At 48.8% G+C, this 22,553-nt stretch overlaps 10 protein-coding genes across 10 annotated transcripts; 8 read left to right on the plus strand and 2 right to left on the minus strand.

Annotated features, from left to right (window-relative positions):
• Window positions 1-490: 490 nt before the first annotated feature.
• On the plus strand, window positions 491-1,371 carry cnaB (calcineurin regulatory subunit B; the record flags this gene model as incomplete). Its single annotated transcript, XM_057266550.1, has 5 exons — window positions 491-605; window positions 674-726; window positions 799-872; window positions 941-1,275; window positions 1,361-1,371. The coding sequence occupies 5 exons, from the start codon at window positions 491-493 to the stop codon at window positions 1,369-1,371; spliced, it is 588 nt and encodes a 195-aa protein (XP_057120751.1).
• A 2,539-nt stretch (window positions 1,372-3,910) lies between these two features.
• N7481_007332 (uncharacterized protein) lies at window positions 3,911-5,576 on the plus strand (the record flags this gene model as incomplete). Its single annotated transcript, XM_057266551.1, has 3 exons — window positions 3,911-4,766; window positions 5,082-5,348; window positions 5,482-5,576. The coding sequence occupies 3 exons, from the start codon at window positions 3,911-3,913 to the stop codon at window positions 5,574-5,576; spliced, it is 1,218 nt and encodes a 405-aa protein (XP_057120752.1).
• Window positions 5,577-5,776: 200 nt separating this feature from the next.
• On the plus strand, window positions 5,777-6,146 carry N7481_007333 (uncharacterized protein; the record flags this gene model as incomplete). The annotated part of the gene is made up of 2 exons (XM_057266552.1): window positions 5,777-5,808; window positions 5,843-6,146. The coding sequence occupies 2 exons, from the start codon at window positions 5,777-5,779 to the stop codon at window positions 6,144-6,146; spliced, it is 336 nt and encodes a 111-aa protein (XP_057120753.1).
• Window positions 6,147-7,072: 926 nt separating this feature from the next.
• On the minus strand, window positions 7,073-8,093 carry N7481_007334 (mitochondrial 37S ribosomal protein uS9m; the record flags this gene model as incomplete). The annotated part of the gene is made up of 2 exons (XM_057266553.1): window positions 7,073-7,164; window positions 7,238-8,093. The coding sequence occupies 2 exons, from the start codon at window positions 8,091-8,093 to the stop codon at window positions 7,073-7,075; spliced, it is 948 nt and encodes a 315-aa protein (XP_057120754.1).
• Window positions 8,094-8,310: 217 nt separating this feature from the next.
• Window positions 8,311-9,959, plus strand: N7481_007335 (putative translation elongation factor eEF-1 subunit gamma; the record flags this gene model as incomplete). The annotated part of the gene is made up of 3 exons (XM_057266554.1): window positions 8,311-8,340; window positions 8,414-8,615; window positions 8,968-9,959. The coding sequence occupies 3 exons, from the start codon at window positions 8,311-8,313 to the stop codon at window positions 9,957-9,959; spliced, it is 1,224 nt and encodes a 407-aa protein (XP_057120755.1).
• A 926-nt stretch (window positions 9,960-10,885) lies between these two features.
• N7481_007336 (alpha-mannosyltransferase) lies at window positions 10,886-12,199 on the plus strand (the record flags this gene model as incomplete). Its single annotated transcript, XM_057266555.1, has 1 exon — window positions 10,886-12,199. One exon carries the CDS (start codon window positions 10,886-10,888, stop codon window positions 12,197-12,199), a length of 1,314 nt encoding a protein of 437 aa, XP_057120756.1.
• Window positions 12,200-14,311: 2,112 nt separating this feature from the next.
• On the plus strand, window positions 14,312-15,119 carry N7481_007337 (uncharacterized protein; the record flags this gene model as incomplete). The annotated part of the gene is made up of 2 exons (XM_057266556.1): window positions 14,312-14,630; window positions 14,665-15,119. The coding sequence occupies 2 exons, from the start codon at window positions 14,312-14,314 to the stop codon at window positions 15,117-15,119; spliced, it is 774 nt and encodes a 257-aa protein (XP_057120757.1).
• Window positions 15,120-16,727: 1,608 nt separating this feature from the next.
• N7481_007338 (uncharacterized protein) lies at window positions 16,728-17,731 on the plus strand (the record flags this gene model as incomplete). The annotated part of the gene is made up of 2 exons (XM_057266557.1): window positions 16,728-16,988; window positions 17,048-17,731. 2 exons carry the CDS (start codon window positions 16,728-16,730, stop codon window positions 17,729-17,731), a joined length of 945 nt encoding a protein of 314 aa, XP_057120758.1.
• Window positions 17,732-18,341: 610 nt separating this feature from the next.
• Window positions 18,342-19,254, minus strand: N7481_007339 (uncharacterized protein; the record flags this gene model as incomplete). The annotated part of the gene is made up of 3 exons (XM_057266558.1): window positions 18,342-18,537; window positions 18,609-18,841; window positions 18,901-19,254. The coding sequence occupies 3 exons, from the start codon at window positions 19,252-19,254 to the stop codon at window positions 18,342-18,344; spliced, it is 783 nt and encodes a 260-aa protein (XP_057120759.1).
• Window positions 19,255-21,974: 2,720 nt separating this feature from the next.
• N7481_007340 (2,4'-dihydroxyacetophenone dioxygenase family protein) lies at window positions 21,975-22,517 on the plus strand (the record flags this gene model as incomplete). Its single annotated transcript, XM_057266559.1, has 1 exon — window positions 21,975-22,517. One exon carries the CDS (start codon window positions 21,975-21,977, stop codon window positions 22,515-22,517), a length of 543 nt encoding a protein of 180 aa, XP_057120760.1.
• Window positions 22,518-22,553: the final 36 nt, after the last annotated feature.

Raw genomic sequence — 22,553 nt, forward strand, 5'->3', positions numbered from 1 at the left:
CGCGCAAAAGCACAACGACCATGGGCGGGAGTGGGATCAAAGGGGTCTCAATCGAAAGGTCAGGTCATGCGGTATCTCGTAGTCGTATTTTCGAGATGGAAATCGATGAGGAAGGGGGTGATAATGACGGTCAAAGTTGGTCGGGTTCGCAGCAGGCGGTTGGATTGACGTTGCAATGTCACCCGGTGATGGCCTGTTTTGCCGCCCGCACGGCCTCAGGGGCTCGCTTGCCTGTCCCGATCCGGTTAGTGCGGGGCTGGGCATTATCAAACTTGGTCTCTGCTATCATTCTGCTATCATTCTGGTGGTCCTTTCTACCCCGGCTTTGTTTTGTTCTCCGCTCTCTTCACTCTTGTACTCCTGTGCTTTGTCTTGTTGTATCCTCTCTTCAACCTTTCCCTTTCCCTTTCCCGGTGTTGACTCCTTTCATTCCTCTCTCCAACCCATCCACCTTCCCCTCACATTCCTCCCCTCCCCCTCTTCCACCGCAATGGACCAGCCACAGCCAGCCGAACCCAACGCCGCCGCCATGCACAATGTGGCGCGCCGACGAGGCTCCGTCGGAACTACACAACTGTTCGATAATATTATCTCGACCTCAAATTGTTCGTTTCCCCCAAGTCATGGCGTCAAGACGAGGTCACGAGCTCCCCGCTGACACTCAAAATAATAGTCGATCGCGATGAGGTGGATCGCCTGCGCAAGCGATTCATGAAGCTTGATAAGGTTCGATCAGCTTGAAACTATTTCTAGCCCCCCCCTCGATGACTTACTAACGATCGATCTCCCAATCTATAGGATGGTTCCGGTACGATCGATCGCGACGAGTTCCTGTCCTTGCCCCAGGTTTCCTCCAACCCGCTTGCCACGAGGTACGTCCACGCAGTCGATCTTCCCAATATACCCTATCAATCGCCCATATTGACTCGGTTTATAATAGAATGATTGCAATTTTCGACGAGGATGGCGGTGGTGATGTTGATTTCCAAGAGTTCGTGACTGGCCTGTCGGCCTTCAGTTCCAAGGGCAACAAAAGGGAGAAGCTTCGATTTGCATTCAAGGTCTACGACATCGATCGCGATGGATATATCTCCAACGGTGAACTCTTCATCGTGTTGAAGATGATGGTGGGCAACAATCTCAAGGATGTGCAACTACAGCAGATTGTGGATAAGACTATCATGGAGGCCGATAAGGACCAGGATGGACGCATTAGTTTTGAGGAGTTTCAAGACATGGTGGAGACCACGGATGTCAACCTGAGCATGACTCTGAGTAAGTCTCGCTTTATCTCCGTTTCTCCTACATGGGGATTGTGTTTTGTCATACTGGCAGATCCATTTGCTAACACGACTATCAGATCAAATATGAACCCGGCGATGGACATACTTGGACCTCTACCATTAGTACTGCGCTGCGCTTGATTGCACTTCTCTGCGTGCATTCCCCTTTCTGTTCTGTTTATTTTTCTTTTTAAATTTTTGTTCTGGTTTCGCCTGTTGTCCCGCTCGTTCTCATGTCCCTCCTCACTCTCTTTGTGGTGATCCATGCAGGTGGGCTTTCTGCCTTATGACTCTATGACCAGCGACGTGATGTGCTTTCCCCCCCTGCAATGTAGTTTACTGCCAATGATATTCCCATCCCTCCCGAGCCTCGGGCCAACCTCCGGCCGAACTGTAAGTCTCGTGGTGAGGTGCAATCTCAACCGGGAGGGGGTCCAGTCGCAATCCCAATCCCAATCCCAATCCCATTCCACAACTTTCCTTTCCCACCCATTCTGCCTCGCCCGGGAGCTCTCGGTGTCACTATCCCTCCGAGCAGAAGCAGCAAAGCCCAGCTCGGCTATAAATGGACATCGTCAGCTGACAGGGGGACCAGAAACGTCAGCAGCGGTGAAACTACCCAGGTTCCCAGTTGCGGCCAGTATACCGAAGGCGAAGGGTGCACAGGAGGGCGTGCGAGATCAGACCGAGTCCCGGGTTGTGCAGATTGCATCATTTTCCTAGCCTCGAGGGCTAGTCGGAACAGGATGAAACCCACATTTTTCTTTTCTTCCCCCTTGACCTCGGCACTGTCCCCAACCCAACCAGAGTATCGGATCTGGCTGGGGCGGAACGAATCGAACCCTAGGGCGGATTTTGGCTTGACACTTGGACTTGACATCTCTGGCTCCACTCCACTAATCGTCAACCGACGTGTCTTGGGTCGATTCAATCTTGCTGCAGATTGCAGATCCGGAATCGGGCAGACGATGCCCGATCTGTATTTCAAATCCTGACTTCCTGACTCCCTGACTCCCTTTGGAGGCTTTTTTTCTTCTTGCTTTCTCTCTGTACTTCTGACCCAAGTGGATCAGATCAACTGTGCCCTGCCCTTTGGTTGCAGATATCCGAGAAGGAAGGGGGGAGGTGAAGGGAAGGGAACAGCAGCGCAGCAGCTGTCCGAGCAATAATATGCGCCCGGAATGTCCAGTCACCCTCCTTCTAACCCCCCCCTTTTTATTATTATTGTCATTACTGCTGCTACGGAGTACTTCGGCGTACAGTACTACTACTACGAGTATTATTGCTATTATCATATTATCTATCATATATTATCATTCTTCTTTTACTTTCACTCCTTCTGCTTCTGCTTCTTTTGTTTTTGTTTTCTTCTTTTCTTTTATCCCCTCCGGTTGACTGCTTTACAGCTATACTTTCTTCAAGCTGAACACGACTCATCTTTCAGGTCTGCTTACTCTTGATTTCTCCGTGGCTGAAAAGATAGAGAGGGGGAGAAGGGGGGGGGAGGAATCCAATCCATTCCATTAGGGCCTGGGATCTCCAGCCCCATCTCGCAAGTTACACATCCAAAAAGAAACAGAAAATAATAATAATAATAATAAGACAAAACAAAACAGAGAAAAAAGAAAATAAAAAAGGAAAGACACACCTGACCCTGTCATCCCTAGCTTTCGGGAAATCCACCAGGAACCAACGCACCGGGTTCCCGGGCGATCGCAGACGCGCAGAGTTCGTAGATCGGTGTGCGATCGTCGGTCTAGCGCCATCCCAAGTAGATAGTCTCAAATACTATCCCTTCCAGGTACCCGGTCCTCCACGAGTTAACCTGTTCTTGTTCTTGTTCGGTACCCTCCTGCCCCAGTGACAGCTCTTTCGTTCATTACTGTCGCTTTCGCTTTACTGGGTACGTTCAGCCCTTTCTTAGTCTAACTATCTCCCCTCCCCACCCCCCCCTCCCTCTCTCATCCATCTATCGTCATCCTTTATTTTTTTTTGGCCCCCTCCCCTCTGCTCACGTTACAATCAGATTCGTCATATTTTGGGAGCCCTACTTTTTATTTTATTTTTGTGGATTCCATTTATTTGGTCCTATTGTTTTTAGGTCACCCGTGGCTTTGGCTTTGGCTTCGTTTTATAAATCATCAATCATCTCGTCGCCAATCTCTCGTCCTCGTCTTCATGTAATCAATTCACTTCGACTTTCTCTCAGTTGTCTTACTCTTACTCTCACTCCCACTCACTCTCGCTAAATTATTCTTTGTCGGTACGCCTTGTCTGACTCCGAATTCTGTTCTGGCGCCTCATTCGGTGGCTATCAATCTTGAAATTCTCGGTGGCTATTTCTTGGGTCCACATCCAGATCTACATCATCTAGATCCATATTCATATTCACAACCCAATATCTGCAAATACAGAAAATAATACCCCGGGAAAACACTACATCAGACACTTCTACAAAGTACAGAGAAGCGAAAATACCAAGAGATACACAGTGATCTACTGCAATATATCAAACCAAACAATCCAAATCATTCTCCAAGCTGGCATCCTACGCAAGTCCGCCCTTGTCCCCCAACCCCAAGACTTGGGCCAATATCGACCTCCACAGGCTCCGGTGGGACGGCCTAATGGATGGCGACAGCCACAAGCAGAATGAACGATTCATGGCAAGATCCCGCAACTCGACAGCCAGAGGCCGTGCAGCCGACTCCTTCGAGTCTTCCACTATGCATCCACGTGGAGACCCAACAGGGCTGTCGCAGGCGCCAGACCGCGGGTCGATGTCCTACGACTACGAATACACAGGCACATCCTTCGCCGACGGCTCACTGCAGGGCAATGAGATGTCATCCTATCCGCCCGAGTTTGTACGGCCACGCCAGCATCAAGCGGCGCCATCCACGAGCGGCCAGCAACGTCGACGACCGCAAGAGGTGCCGCCGTTCGTGCCATACGAGTCCGCCATGCTGTACGGATTTGGTCAGCAGGGTCCAGCCCCAGGTTCCTTTGAAGTTGTTCCACAGTACCCGCCACGGCAGTCTGCAGCGATTGAGGCCCTGTCGAACCAGTTTGCCGTTCCACAATATTTCACCCCCGAGGAACCCTCAGCGACGGGGGTCCCAGTCGGGCTCTCGCCTTATCTCAACGCGCAGATGCAATATAATCAACCTGGCCCCATGGCACGTCCGAGTACTATGCAACCCTTCCCCGCCAACATGACCGACTTCACCCCAATCGGCGCCCCGACTGGCCGATTGGAGCACTCCCCTCAGCATCATCATCAGCAGCAGCAGCAGCAGCATCAGGCTAACAGCTCTGAGACCGTGCCCGTGGACGAATCCTCAACTCTAGACGAAGCCTATGCTCAGTACCGGCGAGCACTGCGCAGCACCTTTGACCACACGCGCGCCGGACGATTGGTAGAAGCCAGCCGATCGCTACTGGAAATTTCCGAGTGGCTTGTGGCTAACGCCCGGGATCTTGGTAGGTTCGGCTCCTTTCCATGCTCTTTCATATTTTACCATGCGGGAGGTACAATGCTGGTACAAGGTTGCTGCCGCGCCCCAGAGCGTGCGGAGAGGTCGTACCACAATAGCATTCTGGCCTGGGCCCTGTTTTTAAAACCAGGGAGCTGTATTTTTTCTCTCTTTTCTCTTCCTTTGTGCCTACACACACGCGTCATACAAGCATCATCTGACAGGCCCAGCGGGGGAATACCGATACCATAACCATAACCCTTGGGAATATTACCAAAGAGTATCAAAATGAGTACTAATCTTTTCTGTTATTTCGATATAGGAATTCTGCGCGATGATCAGCTTCTCTATCATGATCGATTACAACTTTGGAACGACTTTAACCTTTGCTGGTTAGCCGTGTGTCAAAAGCAGAAGGATCTGTTTCAAGATCTGATCGCGACGGGTCATTCACCAGCGCATACGAGTCTCATCGGTCGAGATCAGTTGGAGGCCATGGGTAAGGATCTGATCCACCTTTGTGATCAGTTAGAGCAGCATGGGCTAGTCGATTATCAATTGGGCATTTGGGAGGAAGAGATTCTATGTGGTGCGTTAACAGAGCTTTGTAGAATCCCTACTTGCTGCCCTCCCCCCGCCCCCACCCCCACCCCAGCCCTCTTCAAAAATCGCATCGCCAGATAATTCCGAATCTAAGCCTATCCTAACTAACCCTACAATAGTCCTAGGTCAATGTCTAGATGTGATAGAGAGTCGACCAGAACTCCTACGCGTCCATGCGCTACCCGAACCCACGGCCGCGGCGCCACGGCCCTGAACAAAAAAAGCCCTAATTGACCAACGAAATCGTCCTCTCCCCCTCCATCACGCCCCTCAAAACCAAACCTTCGGCTCCAAATTAAAACACAAACACGGGTCCATCATCATCTGGCGATCACTCGCCAGAGGTACAGGTTAGCTGCGGGGCAAAATATGAGGTAGCAGCCACCACGGCGCAAGCTATTGCCTACTAGCGCCATGCCAATCAACCCGCCCACCCGCGACGGGACGTGAGACGTGAGATCATCCAAAGCCACGCCAAAGCTTTGGAACTGGTCAACTGCCACGATTCGTCGCCTTGAAAGAAAAGACTCCGATCTCGAAGATCAACTCAGGATTTGGGCACATCATCTCCTCTCCTCCACGCTACGCTACGCTACTCTACTCTACCCCTCTTGGCTACTCGTACCTATCAATCATCTCCACTCCACCGCCATCCCGTCTTCCCCGTGGTATGGAAGAGCTGAAATTAGCTCCATTTACGGGGGCATCCGACACTCACACTACACCTACACACCTCCGCCTCACTCTGTCCCTGTCCCAAATTGGTAGCGACTATGGAGTATAGTATACGCTATTTCTAGGCTACTAATCGCCGTACTACCCTAGTACGGTGTATTTCTACGATAATGACAAAAATGTACATATCAACTTTTTCTTTGAGTGTTCAAGTTCACCTTTGTGGTTTAGTGCAAGTACGGAGTACCCTAGCCTGGGGATATTTGATATTTCTTTTTCAGGATAGTTGCATTCAGGGCGTGGTGAGGGGATACAAAAAAGTCTCGGATGGGAAGGGAAATAGGAGTAGGCTCTCGGCGCAATGAATTTATGATTAGCGTGATGATTACCGTATATGATTAATGTTTGTCGGGGTATTTGAGTTTCTAGGTCATGGACGCCTTGGGATCTCTCTTACAGCTCTTCTCTTGCATTTCCGATTGGTGTGCCAATCAATCGGGTCCTTGGGGGTAAGGCTAAGAGGGTCTGCCAAATACAGTCATCTGTAGGATGGCTTTTCTCATCACATATTGATATGCAGACGCCTCACTCCGTGCTCCCTGAAAAGCGAAAGCGAGGCTGAATAGTGAGGCCGATTAAAACAAATGGTTATCCCTAAAGGGTTAGGGCTACTGTCATGATATGGACTAGGTATGTGATGTCAAGTCCGTATACTCCGTACCCATCGGTAATAATTATAGCTTACTTGAAGTGGGCTCTAACGCATTCTCAGCAACTGAAAAGTTGAAGCCCTACCCTTGCACGATTCGGATAATTAACACAGGGAGATTCCTGGGGACATCCGCACAGTTCATTGGTTGGCCAGTGATATAGAAGATACCCGTGGACTTGGATCAGTCGATGAAAGCTCCATATGCATTGAATATAGGATATAGAACAAGGCTGGCACTTTTGAATGCCATGCAAGTGAAATAATACATGAGATAGATAATACAAGATAGTATCGCTGCAGAAGGATATCGCCTTTGTCCGGTTTCAACGCTTGACCCAGGCAGGCATCTTGCGAGCCTTGACATGACCCGGCTTCTTTCTCTCCACACGACGAGCATCGACCGTAATGACACCGGCTAAAGAAGAAAAGAAAAAGGTCAGCACCGCTCAAATATCGAAGATGGAAGAAAGAAGACAATTTAAACTCACCTCTCCGCAGCAATGGCTTCAGACCAGGCTCGTGCACCATCAAAGCCCGCGCAATCGCCAATGTAACAGCCTCCGTCTGGCCAGTCACACCACCACCCCGAACCGTAACCCAAGCATTGTACTTGTCCATTCGCTCGGTGGTACGCAGGGCCCACAGCGCACTCTCACGGTCGTGTACACGGGGGAAGGCCTCAACAACAGACTTTCCATTCACAAGGATCTCACCCTCACCCTCGACCAAGTGAACAACCGCCTTGGACTCCTTCCGCTTACCCTTCGCACGCGCCTTTCCATTCTCATCCAACTCGGGAGTCTCGCGCACCACGGCATACGGGTTTCCAGGACGAAGGAATGAGTCCAGCACGGTGCGGACTTCACCGGGGACCATCTCTGTCTGAATTCGATTCAACCGCTGGAGAATCTTAACCAGACTCTTATATTTCTTAACCGGCACGGCCTCGCCAACATATTCGCGGAACTGCTTGAGTTTGAACCAGGCCATTCGAGGGGCCTCGCCGGCAGGCAATTGAGGGAGGGCGGCGTAGCGGGCTTGTAGGGACTCCAGGTGAAGGACGTGGTCGACAAATCGCGGGCTACCGGAGAAGTAAGAAGGAGAGGCGGGAACGATTCGGGCCGGGTTGCGAAGGAAAGAAGTCGAGAAATCGATCTCTGGAGCTGCTTGGACAGGCAAATCTGGAATTGATTCGGGTTGGATTGCCGTGTTGGTCTCTGCCTCTGTCGCATAGGCACGGGCTAAATGCCTTGATGAAGGAATCAAGGAGCGTTGTGGGAATTGCGATGACAGTCGCAGGGACTGCATCGCCTGGACGAGGCCATTGGAGGTAGGCCGGGCCATTGTGAGCAGTTGGGAGTTGGGAATGATGATGATTGGGATATAATGGGCACGACACTCGGACAGTTCAAAGGTTTCTCGGCCTTTCGGAGGAATATTCTTGCAGGCCCAAATCACGTGCACGGCGGGCGGTTGCTGAAAATTAAAAACTTCCCGTTTGCCCCTCGATCTCCTCTTTCTTCTTCCCTTTCCCCCCCATTCTCTCTTTATCCCATTCAAGATGTCTTTCGGCAAGCTTTACGGTCTTCCTGTATGTTTTTGATCCCTTGTGTTCAATTGCTATTTCTTTTTCATCCTTACTGACTTTATTTCCTCCTTCCCAGGACAACCCTCGCACCATCTCCATCCTGGTCGCTGCCAAGCACAACGACCTGGACTTGGAGCTGGTCAAGACCACTGCTAACTCTTCCGCCGAGTTCAACTCTGGTGCTGAGTACCGCAAGGTCTCTCCCCAGGGCAAGATCCCTGCTTTCGAGGGTGCCAATGGCTACACTCTGACTGAGGCTATTGCCATCGCCATCTACGGTACGTTATGACAACGTGCTGGGTTTATTTTTTTTATACCCACCACCCACCTTCACTTCACCACTGGCCTCACAGCCAACCCCTTTCATGATGAGATGTATAAATTATTAGTTATCCCTGTCAGAACTACACTGTTGAGAAGCTACACACCTCTGAAAAAATCACGCAAGAGAAGAATTGTGTACCCCGCTTGCCGGGCGAAAAATTCTTCACCTTGGGGCGTGTGGACTCATCCTCCTCCCCCCTTTCCCCTTTCTTGCTTCACGTTGCCCCGTCAATGTTTCCAATTGCTCCTATTGTGGATCCACCTGTCAAAAAATCAAACCATGACTAACCTGATTTGATTTTTCAGTCACCTCCCAGAACGAGAAGACCACCCTCCTTGGCAAGACCAAGCAGGACTATGCTTCCATCGTCCGCTGGTTGTCCTTCGCCAACAGTGAGCTTCTGCCCCGTTTCGGTGGCTGGTACCGCCCCCTCCTCGGCCTCGAGCCCTACAACAAGAAGACCGTCGATGAGGGTGCCAAGGCTGCCCTGAACACCATCGCTGTCCTCGAGGCCCACCTCACCGCCAACACCTACCTGGTCGGTGAGCGCATCACCCTGGCTGATATCTTCACTGCCGCTCTCCTCACCCGCGCCTTCGCCACCGTCCTGGACAAGGCCTGGCGCAGCGCCAACCCTGCTACCACCCGCTGGTACAACACCATTATCAACCAGTCCGCTTTCAAGGCTGTTGTTGCCAACCCCGTCTTCGCTGAGGAGGTTATCAAGTACACTGCCCCCAAGAAGGAGGAGAAGCCCAAGGCTGCCCCCGCCGCCGAGGCCCCCAAGCCCGCTGCTGAGGCTCCCAAGCCCAAGCACCCCCTCGAGGCCCTTGGCAAGCCCACTCTCCCCATCGATGAGTGGAAGCGCCAGTACTCCAACGAGGACACCCGCTCCGTTGCCATGCCCTGGTTCTGGCAGAACTACAAGCCCGAGGAGTACTCCCTCTGGAAGGTCGACTACAAGTACGACGACGAGCTGAAGCTCACCTTCATGGCCAACAACCTGGTCGGTGGCTTCCACGCCCGTCTTGAGGCTTCCCGCAAGTACCTCTTCGGTTGCCAGGCCGTCTTCGGTGCCAACTACGACTGCGTCATCCGCGGTGTCTTCCTGGTCCGCGGCCAGGAGTCCGCTCCCGCTTTCGAAGTTGCCCCCGACTGGGAGTCCTACAACTTCGAGAAGCTCGACCACAACGACGAGGCTACCCGCAAGTACATTGAGGACCTCTGGGCCTGGGACACTCCCCTTAAGGTCGGCGAGAAGACCCTCGAGAACGTTGACGGCCACGTCTTCAAATAAGCGAGTGCGTCCTGCACCTGCAATTAAAGATTTCCTTTCTCCCCATCCTTGCCATCAACCCAATACCCCGCTTCTTGTCAGCACTTTTCTTTGCCTGACCTGATTAATGGTGGCAGGATTTAAAATACTCCCCCTTTTTTTCCTGTTACGCGCCGATGTGGTTCATGTTTACGTTGTGATGTGAGATGATATGACTTGCAAGAGGTCTTTTTTTTACCTACTTGTTTCGTCCCTGCTAGTAAAATTAGCAATCAATGAAGAAGAGACCTTGGTCTCCGAAGAACAAGTATTTTTGAGTTCCACTGTAGTTTCCACGTATACTAGTAATCCGTTTTATATATACTCACTCGTGTCATGATGTTCCGAGTTGCTACCCGTTGTTATTGCCATCCACGGCAGATTTCGGATCAACCACCTTGGAATTTGAACTTGAGGACAATTCAGACCCATTCAAACTGGAAATATCACACTACCCTTAGTACTATCCTATCAACTATCATACATTATCATCCCTCGCATCCTCTCCATCTCGCTTTATATTGCCTCGGTTGCATTCCAGTGGGGCCGTGGTGGCCCGTGCAACCAAGGGGCCATTCGTCTCGCATCTCAAACGCGCCATCAGTTGAACTTGAACTTTGTTAGTTCCGAGTCCTATATTCTCTCCTTCCGATCGATCATTGACAACCATCCCATCCCATCCCATCGCATCTCATGACCCGAGTCCGAGGTGTCCAGCTGTCACTCTCTTGTTGATCGGCGATTGCAGCTGTCAAGCCTCACTAGCGCGGCAGTCTCCACCGCAACGTGGGGACTTCCCCAGGAACAACAAGCAAGACAGGCACACGACCAGGAACAGGAACAGGAACAGGAACAGGAACAGGAACTGAAATAGGCACCGAAATAATCCTATTGGACCGGACTCAGCCATGCTTCCACGATCAATCCTCCGAGTGCGCACATTACTCGCCGCCCTCCTCCTCGCCTCATTCCTCGTCTGGTCTTTCTCACGATACACGTCAGCGCCAACCCTCGACTTCGGCCGCACCGTACCCGACCTAACGACCGCCCAACAATCATTCTGGCGCTCACTCCACATTCTCCTCGAGCAACATGGCCCAGATACAAACCCACTTGTCGAGGACATCAAGGCGCCGACAGAAGGCTTCAACGCGGATGATAATGCCAGACCACGACCGGACTACGTGCTCGTCGCGCGAGAAGACGTCGATACAATGCGAGAAGCGCACTCAAACTTTCTAAATGCTCTCAATTCGAAACCCGAGTCTTCAACCAAATCTTCCAATTTACACCTCCAATATATTCCGGGCACAAAGGGCATCGTTTCAACCGCTGGCGGTTCTTACCTCCCCGTCCTAGTCATCTCTCTACGTATGCTCCGTCGCACCGGGTCCAGATTACCCATGGAAGTCTTTCTCGCCGACGAAGAAGAGTACGAAGAGTATATCTGCGACGTCGTTCTCCCCTCGCTAAACGCACGATGTATTATACTCTCAACCATCCTGGACGCATCATTACCAACTGCCAAAATAACAAAATACCAATTCAAACCCTTCGCAATGCTCTTCTCCTCCTTCGAAGAAATCCTCTTCCTAGACGCAGACGCATTCCCCCTCAATGCCCCCGAAAAAATATTCACAAGCACACCTTTCAAAACAACAGGCATGATAACATGGCCGGATTTCTGGTCATCAAGTGTTTCACCCACATTCTACGAAATAAGCCACACCACACCTCCGGCAATGAATCTGCGCGCATCGACTGAATCCGGCGAATTCGTGCTCTCGAAAAGGACGCACAGTCTCACGTTGATTTTGGCAACTTATTACAATTATTACGGACCGAGTCATTACTGGCCTCTTCTTTCGCAGGGTGCGGCCGGTGAAGGTGATAAGGAGACGTTTGTTGCGGCGGCTATGGCTCTCGGTGAGCCGTTCTATCAGGTTTCTCAGGCTATTTGTGCGCTTGGGCATCGGACCGCTGGGGGGAGTGGGATGGCCGGCTCTGCTATGGCGCAGTTTGATCCGGTGCAGGATTATGCTCGAAGAAGTGCTCGCGAGGGGAAGGGGGTGGCCAGTGGTGGAGGGGATAAGCCAGATGTATTCTTCATCCACGCTAATTTCCCGAAATTTAACCCGGCGACGATCTTTCAGAGTGGGCACGAGGTGCAGCCTGTTTTTGATGATGAGGGGGGGTTATACGCGTGCTTGGACGATTCCTGAGGATGTTATTGCCAGCCTGAGGTTAAATGGTCATAGTGGGAAGGATGTTGAGAAGGTCTTTTGGGAAGAGATTCTTTGGACGGCTTGTGAACTTGAAGGGAAGTTTGTTAGTTGGGGGGGAGTATGTGGGAATTTGTGAGGGTGTTAAGGATTATTGGAGGGGTGTTTTTGGAGAGAATCTTCCTTCTTGAATTGGGGGATGGTAGATATGGTATGGTATAAGAAAAAAGTATGGGCTTGGATATCTGTCTTGTCTTCTCTTGTCCGGTCCGGTCCAGCCCAGTCCAGCCTCACCCAGCCTAGTCCTGGCTGGTATGATATACTCTACTTCATGACTCCTCGGAACCCCCGAGATATCCCCCATAGCGGGCTGGATACACTATCGGCGGCGCTGAAGCCATGCCATTGAAAGCCAGAGTCTGGCTGGCTTCCTCGACTACGCACGATAGTGGCCTGTGACATTGCTGAAGCAATAAATTAGTAACTTGGTTTTTATATTGACTTGACGAAGGCTTATGGAGTAGCTCCAGCTGGTTTGGAGGGAGGAAATTGTCGGATGTTCTTGCTATTCAGTCTATAGACATTGGAGCTTGTATCAATCATCTTAAAATGCAATGAAAATCCCATCAAAAAACAAACCGAGTTCTTCAAGTTGTGTATGTATAGCTCACTTCCCCTCCTATCCATATCGCCTCTCTACCTAGATCTATGCAGATTGGGAAGTACGAGAGTGAAAAAAAAAGCAGGGAAATGCATTCACAATATTGATAAAGCGGTTTATCTTGATTCGCTGGTTGCTAGTTTACAACTCGAATATGAGGACCTGTGGGATTGACGTCGAAAATGACCGCTTGTGAGGCCAGAAATGGCTGCCTTTCCACCCGTAACTTTGGACGTCCAGTCGCCCCTTTGACCGTCTACTGCCCTATAACACCACTACTCTGTACCCGCCCAGCAATGTTAGTTATCCTCCGGTCTTGATGTTGACGCTCGACTTATCCGGTTGTTCCCCTCATTTCTACTGCCGACCAAAACGACGCCGAAAATGGCTCCCTTTCAGCTGAATTTAAGTACCCTCTCTTTTCGCCCGGTCTATTTGAGCGCCTATAAGATGCTTCGCCTTACCTCACCTCCTGTGTCCTTGCACCTCTTATTCTCTCATCCTCGTTGCCTACGCCTCGAGACGACCTTGACTTTGTTATTTCCCGCAATATAAATTTCCTACTCTGGTCTTTGTATTTTATCTCTATGGCACCTACGTCTGAATATCCGGCTCAAACCGATAAGCACCAATACTAGACCGATCCTATTATTTGCGAGGAAACAGCCTTATATAGTAGTTTGAGGTCCTACCAGTTCCGAGGACACTGCCTGGCCTCATCCATCTCATCTAAGGGTATCCACTACTCCCTTACTACTTCCACTAACTTAGCGTACTTCATTAGTACTTTCCAGCTAGCCGAAGCCCCAAAGTCCTTGGCTCATTTTTACAATACTACCCTTATCATATTCGGTATCACTGACTAGTGTATGAAGCGGGTCTTATTGTATGCCGGTGGCAAAATGGAGAATTGTCGATATGAAAGTGCCAAGCATGTATGCACAAAGCCTACATACACCGAACAATGGGGATAAATTACCCGAAAAGAGCCGCAGGGTCCATGTCAGGAAGAGTCGTACAGGAGCCTATGGAGTCTGTGCGTATTTGCCAGTTAGCGTTGACTACTCAAACTAGGCACTGTAACGCTGCAACTGGTCACGGAAGCCGAAAGCCAAGGGCTGGGCAGGGGGCGGCCCCAAATCCGCGCTGCCCGGCACACTGCAGAGGCAAACTTCCAGGGTCGTTAGCCCAGTTGTTGATAGGACCATGAGCTGCCAAGCCGCCACTTGTATACGGGCAAGGATCAAAGGTCTCACATGGTCTTTCAACCTCTGCACCCATTTAATTGCCTTCGGAGTCTATCTGAGCGCTGGCCCCCAATATTCTTGTTCATCTTACCTTCACTGTTTACCAATTTGGTTCCCTGCTTTGCAGATTTCTTAAATCTGCGTGGTTTTTTTCTCGCTCCCATCCTTCCACGATCACATTCAAAGGTCCGACTTGCCCTCATCATGCACATTTCAACGACGATCTGGATGCTCGCTGCCTGTCTGGGGACTGTGATCAACGCTTCTGATGTACTAGAAGTGAATCTGGTTTTTCCGCGCAATGAAACATATGGGCCCAACGAAACGTTCCCTATTGTCTTTGCGTTCAAGAATTCCGAGCGCGTGAGACACCTAAACCCCTTAATCAGTTACAGTTTAAGGGACGAGGATGGCGGCAAAGTCTACACCATGTGGCATGAACTCTACTGGGTAAACTGGACAGACCAGGAAACCTATTTTGCCCACAGATTCGCCGACTCCGGATCCTTGAATACCGAGGGTCGTTGGAGCGTACTCTGGACCCTAAGCTGGGATAGTTGCAACGTGGAATCCCCCCGATTACGGCAACGAGGTGATCAGAAACACCACTACTAAGAGAACCATGTTCACTATCAGCAACTCCGCCCCAAAGCTGGACCCCGTTGCTGCTACGGCCAACAAGACATGTACCGGGCAACCAGGCGTTGCGATCAATGTGACCGACAAAACCAAGTTCATCAGCAGCGCACTTTGGGAGGGCGGTAAATACACCAACCATACATGCGCCGTTGTGGCAGCCTCCCCGACTCCTTCAACGAATCCCTGTCGGACTCAAATTGACAAGACCACTCTCGCCAGCATGGAGGCCTCTAGATTGGCCAGGTACTGCGATCTTTATCTTAACGAGCCAGCCGAGTGCCCGGATAAGAAGAGTGCCGCACAACCATTGGCGGTGGCGGGTCTCTCCTGCTTGCTAGTCCTTACTGGGGCGTTGGGCTTCTTTCTTGTGTGACCAGGCAACTCTCTTTTATTGACTGATTCCCTACTCCTGCTGCAGGGTCTTGATTGTCCGAGTCCATTCTTTTGTCCATATTGTTCATACACTCTACTTGATATAATTCAATTCAATACCCAGGCGTTGCATTATTGACCCACATGATTAGTATCTTGAAACCTGTTACGTTGGTGCACGTCCTTCGCTTGTATAGAGTAGCCTCTCATCTAGAGCTAATATCAGCTGTACTAAGGGACTGGCTAGTAACCAGTTGACCAGGCAAGTGATAGGGAATAAAGGCTGTTATTCGTAGGTAACAATAAAACTGATTCTTGAAGAACCTTCAAAGAATCGGGCAGGTATCAACTGCTTAATATAACAAAGAGTCCGGAGCTCAATTCAAAAAATTCCGGATCGGATATGAGTTCCAGTCGAATCGATTTCGTCAAGTCCTCGTTCCATCCGGTGCCACCGGCAAAATCTAATCCCGTCGAGCTGTATTGCGATCTTATCAGATATCTGATAGGAACATGCCGGATGCCTCTCGGCCTCGAGAGGGCTAAGGATCGCTGTCACCTCAACATCCCGTGACAGTATACTAAGCCTAGAAAAGCTTCTCACAGGTATATTCCTAGTTAAATATAGAATCCCCTAATAAATAAAGGACAACAACACTCTAGATATAGATGTTTCTGGTGTGATATACAGTATCGTTAGGGCTATTATATATATATTTTTTGTTATAGGAGTATTCGTTTAGTTTAATATAGTATAGCTCTAGTCCGCCATTACCGGCACATAACCTAGTGTCTCACTTCTACAAAATATGTTATTATCTGGTAATCTAACTTTAGGCAAAGATAAATAGGATAATGCCTCTTCTAGAGTAATATTCTAAAGCATATTTCTTGAAATATCTTCTAGAAGTCAGCGCTGTGTTGGTACACAGCTTGAGATTTGATCGGTATTAACACCAGCGGCTGGCTCATTGGGGATCTCGACAATGGCATTTTCGTCAACATTAGCGTACCGGGAGGACATCTTCAACTGGTGCAATAAAATTGGAGCAACCAATGGCTTTGTGCTCTCTCGTTTTGCAATTCATCTACGCCTAAATATGTGTCAGGTAGAGTTTATGTAATCTACTCTCGAAGTATTTATAACCCGGTGCCGATCTCAAGTATATTAGCAAAATATTCGGTTCTCTCCGGAAGCTTGTTTAGTACGAAAGCACACATTGCCACAGCTTTAGAGTTCGTGTCGATCCACTTTTTGACAAACTTCCAATCCGAGTCCACCGGTCGGATCCCGGAGTCAGATCTCTCTCACATTACCCGCCTCTGTAGAATTCCTAAATGATTAATTAGTCTGCGCCACAGTGGACCCTCAGGTGAAAGTTTGAATGTGGACAACTTGAAATTATCATGATGATATAATACAAAAATGAAGCACTTACTAATCAGCTATTTAGTCCCACCGGCAAAGACGCGGATTCCATGCAAAGAAACTCGCCGAGAAGTCTACTTTAATTCACCCGAGCCGGAGACTTCTAAGCCTCATTTTAAATCCACCGGCTATAAAAATAGTACAGTAAGCTTCTTTGACTTACTCTTTACCAACCTCATTATGGCAAACAAGCTTGGCATATTCCCGGCCTCTGGCGGCCTTGGAGGTAGTACCCTTAGGCACCTCCTCCGGCAAGTCCCGGCCAATGAAGTGGTGCTCGTCGCTCGCAGCCCAGAGAGACTCAGCAATGAGGAAGCTGCTGGGGCTATTATTCGCAAGGCCGATTACGACATTGTCCAGACGCTCGAACACTCGTTTGACGAAATTTCGTCTTTGAACTTGATCTCCTATGCTAGCATTCAACACGAGCATCGATTCAATGTAGGGTTTACATTTTCGATACTACCTTTTGACGCTTAAATACTAATCTGATTCGATAGGCACATAAATCCGCAATTGATGCGGCTCGAAAGAGTGGTGTTAAGCATATCTTTTATTCGTCTCTTGCGTTTGCTGGTGATGGAAATCCTGATACTAAGGCCCAAGTCATGCTTGCCCACCTTGCGACGGAGAAATATTTGGCCCAGCTACATGACCAGAACCCACAGTTTACGTACACTGTCATTCGCGAAGGGTTGTACTCAGAGTCTTTCCCACTATATACTGCCTTCTTCGATCTGAAAGCTCCGTCCAACGAAATTTGTATCCCCCACGACGGCTCGGGCCCCGGCATTGCTTGGGCTAAGCAAGATGAGTTGGGGGAAGCAACCGCAAATCTTATTGCACAACACGCCCAAGACCCCGCTGCTTTTCCTTATTTAAACAAAATCGTCCTTCTATCTGGCCCTCGTGCTTTGTCTCTCAATGAAACGGCGGAGGTATTCAGCCGCGTGCTGAATAAGACAATTAAGGTCCGCCAGGTATCCGTGGACGAATACGTCAAACAGCCACAGGTCCAGTCTGGTCTCACATATGGTGGTGGAAACTGGGCGCCTCTCTGGGCGACTGCTTTTGATGGGATCCGCGATGGGGAGTGTGCAGTAGTTACCCCACATCTGGCTCAAATACTTGGCCGCGAACCCGAGCAGTTTGAAACAACTATCAAGAATATGGTTTTGACCTAAGCGAGCAAGTGTTGCGTGAAATTCAGGCCTAACGTGCTGACAAAGAATGATATGCACTTTTATGCGAGGCCTCTGAGTTTGATGTCCCAAGAGATTCTCCAGTAAGAACCAGAAATCCGCATGCAGATGTAACATATTTCCGACATATATACCTGAATTAATACGCCCATCACTACATTTCGATTCGAAAATTTGGGTGACTACGACCCTATATAGCCATAGCCCAGTAAGAAAATGATACATATAACATGGGATAGTAACTAAAGACATGAGAAAGACCTTTTTCAAGTGTGGAGCTCTCCAACTTGCGATAAGATCCCTCTTAGCTGGAGAATCTTAAGAGTATTTAGCCGTGGCTATCTTAGACCTAGAAAAAGCCCACCCATAAGGCCTTGAGGTAATACCCACCGTGGACTAGGACCTGCCTACTACCCGGTATGTTACATAATTTAGCTTAAAATGGATAGATAACTGCAAAGGGTTACTAAGCCTACCTACGTATGCTTGATTTATTGACAGAATTATATGAATATCATGGCCAAGTTTCTTGGTCTGTACTGTACCATTTCAACATTTCTAGTTCACCTCACTTCTAATCAATCATGATTTATCAGACAGCGAGCATTCCGCCGTCCACTATCAAGCTCGAACCGGTGACGAAGTTACTAGCCCCGCTGGCAAGAAAAATGACAGCTCCCCTCAGGTCTTCAGGGGTTCCCCAACGGCCAGCCGGCGTTCCCTTCAAAATGAAGTCATTGTAAACTGAGTCATTCTCCAGCTGTGTCGTCAAAGGCGTTCTAATATATCTATTCTAATTTTAGCCTTTACTTCGAAAAAGCCAACAAGAGTAATGCAAAAGAACCAAGAAAGATCTTACCCTGGGCAGATACAGTTGACTTGAATGTTGTGAGGGGCAAGCTCATTGCTGAAAGACTTCGTCATTTGAACGACTCCGCCCTTGGAGCTTGCATATGCAGAAACATTGTACATGCCCCGAAATGAAGTTACCGAGCCAATGTTGATAATTTTACCAGGAAGTTTGAGCTGAAGCAACTTCTTTGAAAATTCTTGTGCGGCTACGTATGTAGCCTTAAGATTGATGGAGAGAATCTGAAGTAATTGTCAGCGCTTTTCCATATGAGAAAAAAGAGCCCACTTATTCTTCATACAAGGTCGAGATCATCATCAGTGACTTCTGTGATTGGGCATCTTCTATTGACACCGGCACAGTTCAAAAGGATGGAAGGTGTGATTCCTGTTCGCCAAATATTTTGAAAGGTTGAACGAATTGAAGATGGATCGGTCAGATTACACTCAAAAGTCCAAAGCTTTCGACCAAGCTCTGAGATAGATCTTGAAAGACTTTCGCTGTGGACATCATTGGGAATCTGAATAGAGACAATGTCCGCACCTGCAATTGCAAGGGATTTACACAGGGTTTGGCCAATGCCACCTGTAGCTCCCGTGCAGATGACTGTCTTTCCTTGGAGCGAGAACAGTTTGTCGGTGGGCAAGTGATGCATGTTGTGGGAAAAGGACTGGGAAGATACGCTGAGGATGTAATAACAATATGGACAGGTTACAATGAATGAAGAGTAGGCGAGAAATCTTGATTGTCGTAACAGTGCTCCCTTGGCCTTATTTATTGTCGAATACAGTCCAAAGGTCTGCATTTCAACTTCGACAGGTGCGTCAAGCAAGAGAGTCCGCCGGACTCATTGCCTGGTGTGCGCTATCGCCCATCCCTAATATGGTAGCGATTGATGATGCGGAAACCTTGCTTCCCGGTGGATGTCCACCGGAAGGTTCTTTCTTACGAGGACCAATCTCCGCACAGAGGAATTCTAGCTAGAAATGCAGATCTTAACCGAAACAATTGAAGATTGAGAATCTGTTCGGACGGTACCGTGCTTATATGTCGGTTCATGCATTCCGGCCGGGGAACATTATTGGGGATCGCGGGGAGGGCGAACCTCGGAACAAGATCAAGTTTTAGCATGACACAAAGTCTCCGGTTAGTAGTGGCAAATTGCCATGCTCTGTGTCTCGTGGACTTGCGCATCAGGGGACTTATTGCCGCAGATCCTTACATTAAAATCCCCAGACCTTCCCCGCGTGTACTTTCAAACTCGCTAAGAGAATCCGGAGAAAGCTTGAATTTGGAAAACTCAATATTTGGCTTATGTTTCACATCTCGCAGTGAGCCGGTATGATCTAAGTGAGAAGTGCACGCGATGAGGCGTATAAGATCATGGACTAGGGCGTATTCCAATCTCCCTGATTATTTCAATTCCTTTCAGCAACACAATTGATTCTACCATGAAAATCACCTGGACCAATATTTTGGTAATGCGCTCCAGATTTACCCATTAATCCATCTTTGTTGGCCCTGTGCTGACCATCACCAAGATCGTCGCATTTGCGACCTAGTATATATAATTCTTTCTGCAACCATGCTGGAATTGTTACTTTTATTCCAGGAGACCATGGGACTATCACTGGATGACATTTCAGCGTGCTTCGGTGACCCAGTTAGCCCTCGTCTAATCCTAGATCCTGAGCATGTCGAAGAAAACTAGGCAAATGCTGAACAAATGAAGTCCAGTAGCACGCTACAAAGGACAATCAGAAGCAAAGAGAGTCGAGTAAAATGAATTACGTCAAGGAAATAAAGGGACTTCTGTGATTGAAATCGCAGCGTTCTCTATTGATCAAGGCATGTGACCACCTACCGAGCACTGGGACATAATACTATGAATGTTGATCACAAGCTACATTTCCATTTGAATCACCCAATCCGATGCATCCTTTCAAACAGTTCGCATTACAGTAACCTTACAATTTACGTTGTACTGATTAGACATAGCATATGCCGAAGGCAAAGGATCTGTATCTGTATAGGGCTGAAGAGCTCATTAGTACTTTTCATATCAAATGGCTTTGCCAGAAAGACAATCTCTACCTGCATATCACAAGTGGTTGGTGTGTAGGTGTGATATTGAGATTTGCAACGTACTTAGCCCTCGACAACATAATCTGAGTTATGATCAAATTACCGTATTCGGGAAGTGAGCTGGGCATGTAAACGAGTGGACACCCATACTAAATCGCCCTTTCTAGAACTGCATTATAATCACAACTTCTGAATTAGAAGATCTGTAAGTATTATATAATTGAGAGAAATATTTACAGTGTATGCTTCTCACTTCCAGGGTCATTTGAATTTTGTTCACTATGCTCGAATATAGAATATCGGAAGATAAATTCCAGCTTAATTTACACCAACCGGCCACATGGACTTTCCAACATCCTGAGAACTCATTAAGTATCATGAATAAATACTATAATGTGTTATTTGCAGTCTCAGTCTAATAAGAATCTTTGTTTTTGGGAGATTGAAGACTTAGAAAGGGCGATTTGCTATGGACTCGTTGGTGTTCAGCTCGTTTACATAATACGTTAATAAAGAAGACATTTTCAAAAAAGCCTTTTAGAGATACTCTTTCATATTGTTGCGCTAAAAGGAAGGCAGAGGAAGCAGAGGAGGGCAGCTGAGTGTATGAGAATACCAGGTTGGATGGCGCTAGGTGATTAGGTGAAGGATACAAGATGAACTTGGGATAGGACGATAGTGTGTTCTCATATAACAGAGATAGCGCTTGATGAACGGTTGTTCCTCCTGCGCGCGTCATACTAGTAGGTATCAAGTACCCCTGAGTATATCGCTCAGGGCCGTGTGTGATATACAACTAAGGCTTGGTAGATTCCTTAGGCTAGGCCTTCCAGGCAGATAATATGTTTCCCTTGACCCCGAGGTCATCTGGGTCCCAGCAAGACATTTTTAGGAGAAGGTGGAGTCTCTTGGTGACATTGTGGGCTTGAAAATTCAGTGGTTGGGAAGCAACGATGAAGCAATGAATACCTGGGGCCTGGGCTGCGGCTAAGCCTCTAAATCCTGCCAAGATGACCGGACCTCCACCGGACTCGGAATCATCAGAGTGGGACCCCGAACTTCCACCGGAGTAGAATGCCCACCAACGTGCCTCCAATTACCACACGCTTTTCAGTTCCAATATACCTTCTACCTGATTGGCGCAATGTGGCATATGGCCTGAGATAATTTGTAGAGTATATAAGGGACCATTTTGACAAATAGACAATTATCATCGTGTTCACCAATCCAATTTCAAATTGCAAGATACTTGTCTCTGCTTCGTAACCTACTTTCGGTATAAATTTCACTATGACTTCTGCCTCAGCCGACCATCGACCCAAGCCGGAGGCTATTCCCTACCAGGGGGAACCTCTACCCAACGTTCCTCAGGATCTCGTGGTTCCCAACATTGTGAATCTGGACTTTGACGAGAGACTCTGGGTTCCCCAAGGTCAGGATGTCTGGTTCCGACCCATCCTTTTCAATGTCACACAGGGCTATTTCGTCAATCTTATTCGAGTGCGTCGTTCCGGTATTTTGTCCCGCCACCGCCATTGTGGACCTGTTCACGCCACAGTTCTCCGCGGTAAGTGGCATTATCTTGAGCACGATTGGTGGGCAACTGAGGGGAGCCATGCTTTTGAGCCCCCAGGTGATATTCACACGCTCGAGGTGCCAGACGGCGTGGAAGAAATGATCACTTTGTTCCACGTTACTGGAGCGTATATCTATGTCGACCCTATGGGTGTTCCTTTGGGAGTGGAAGATGTTTTCTCAAAGCTAGCCAGCGCAAAGGCCCATTATGAGGAGGTTGGGCTCGGTGCTGATTATGTGGACCAATTCATCCGTTGAACTCATGTTTACAAGGGCACACTGCCCTCAGCATTT

The sequence above is a fragment of the Penicillium waksmanii genome (assembly GCF_028829765.1).
Source record: "Penicillium waksmanii strain IBT 27052 chromosome Unknown utg000007l:1.0-4314555.0:1.0-4317578.0, whole genome shotgun sequence".
In the NCBI taxonomy this organism is placed as follows: Eukaryota; Fungi; Ascomycota; class Eurotiomycetes; order Eurotiales; family Aspergillaceae; genus Penicillium; species Penicillium waksmanii.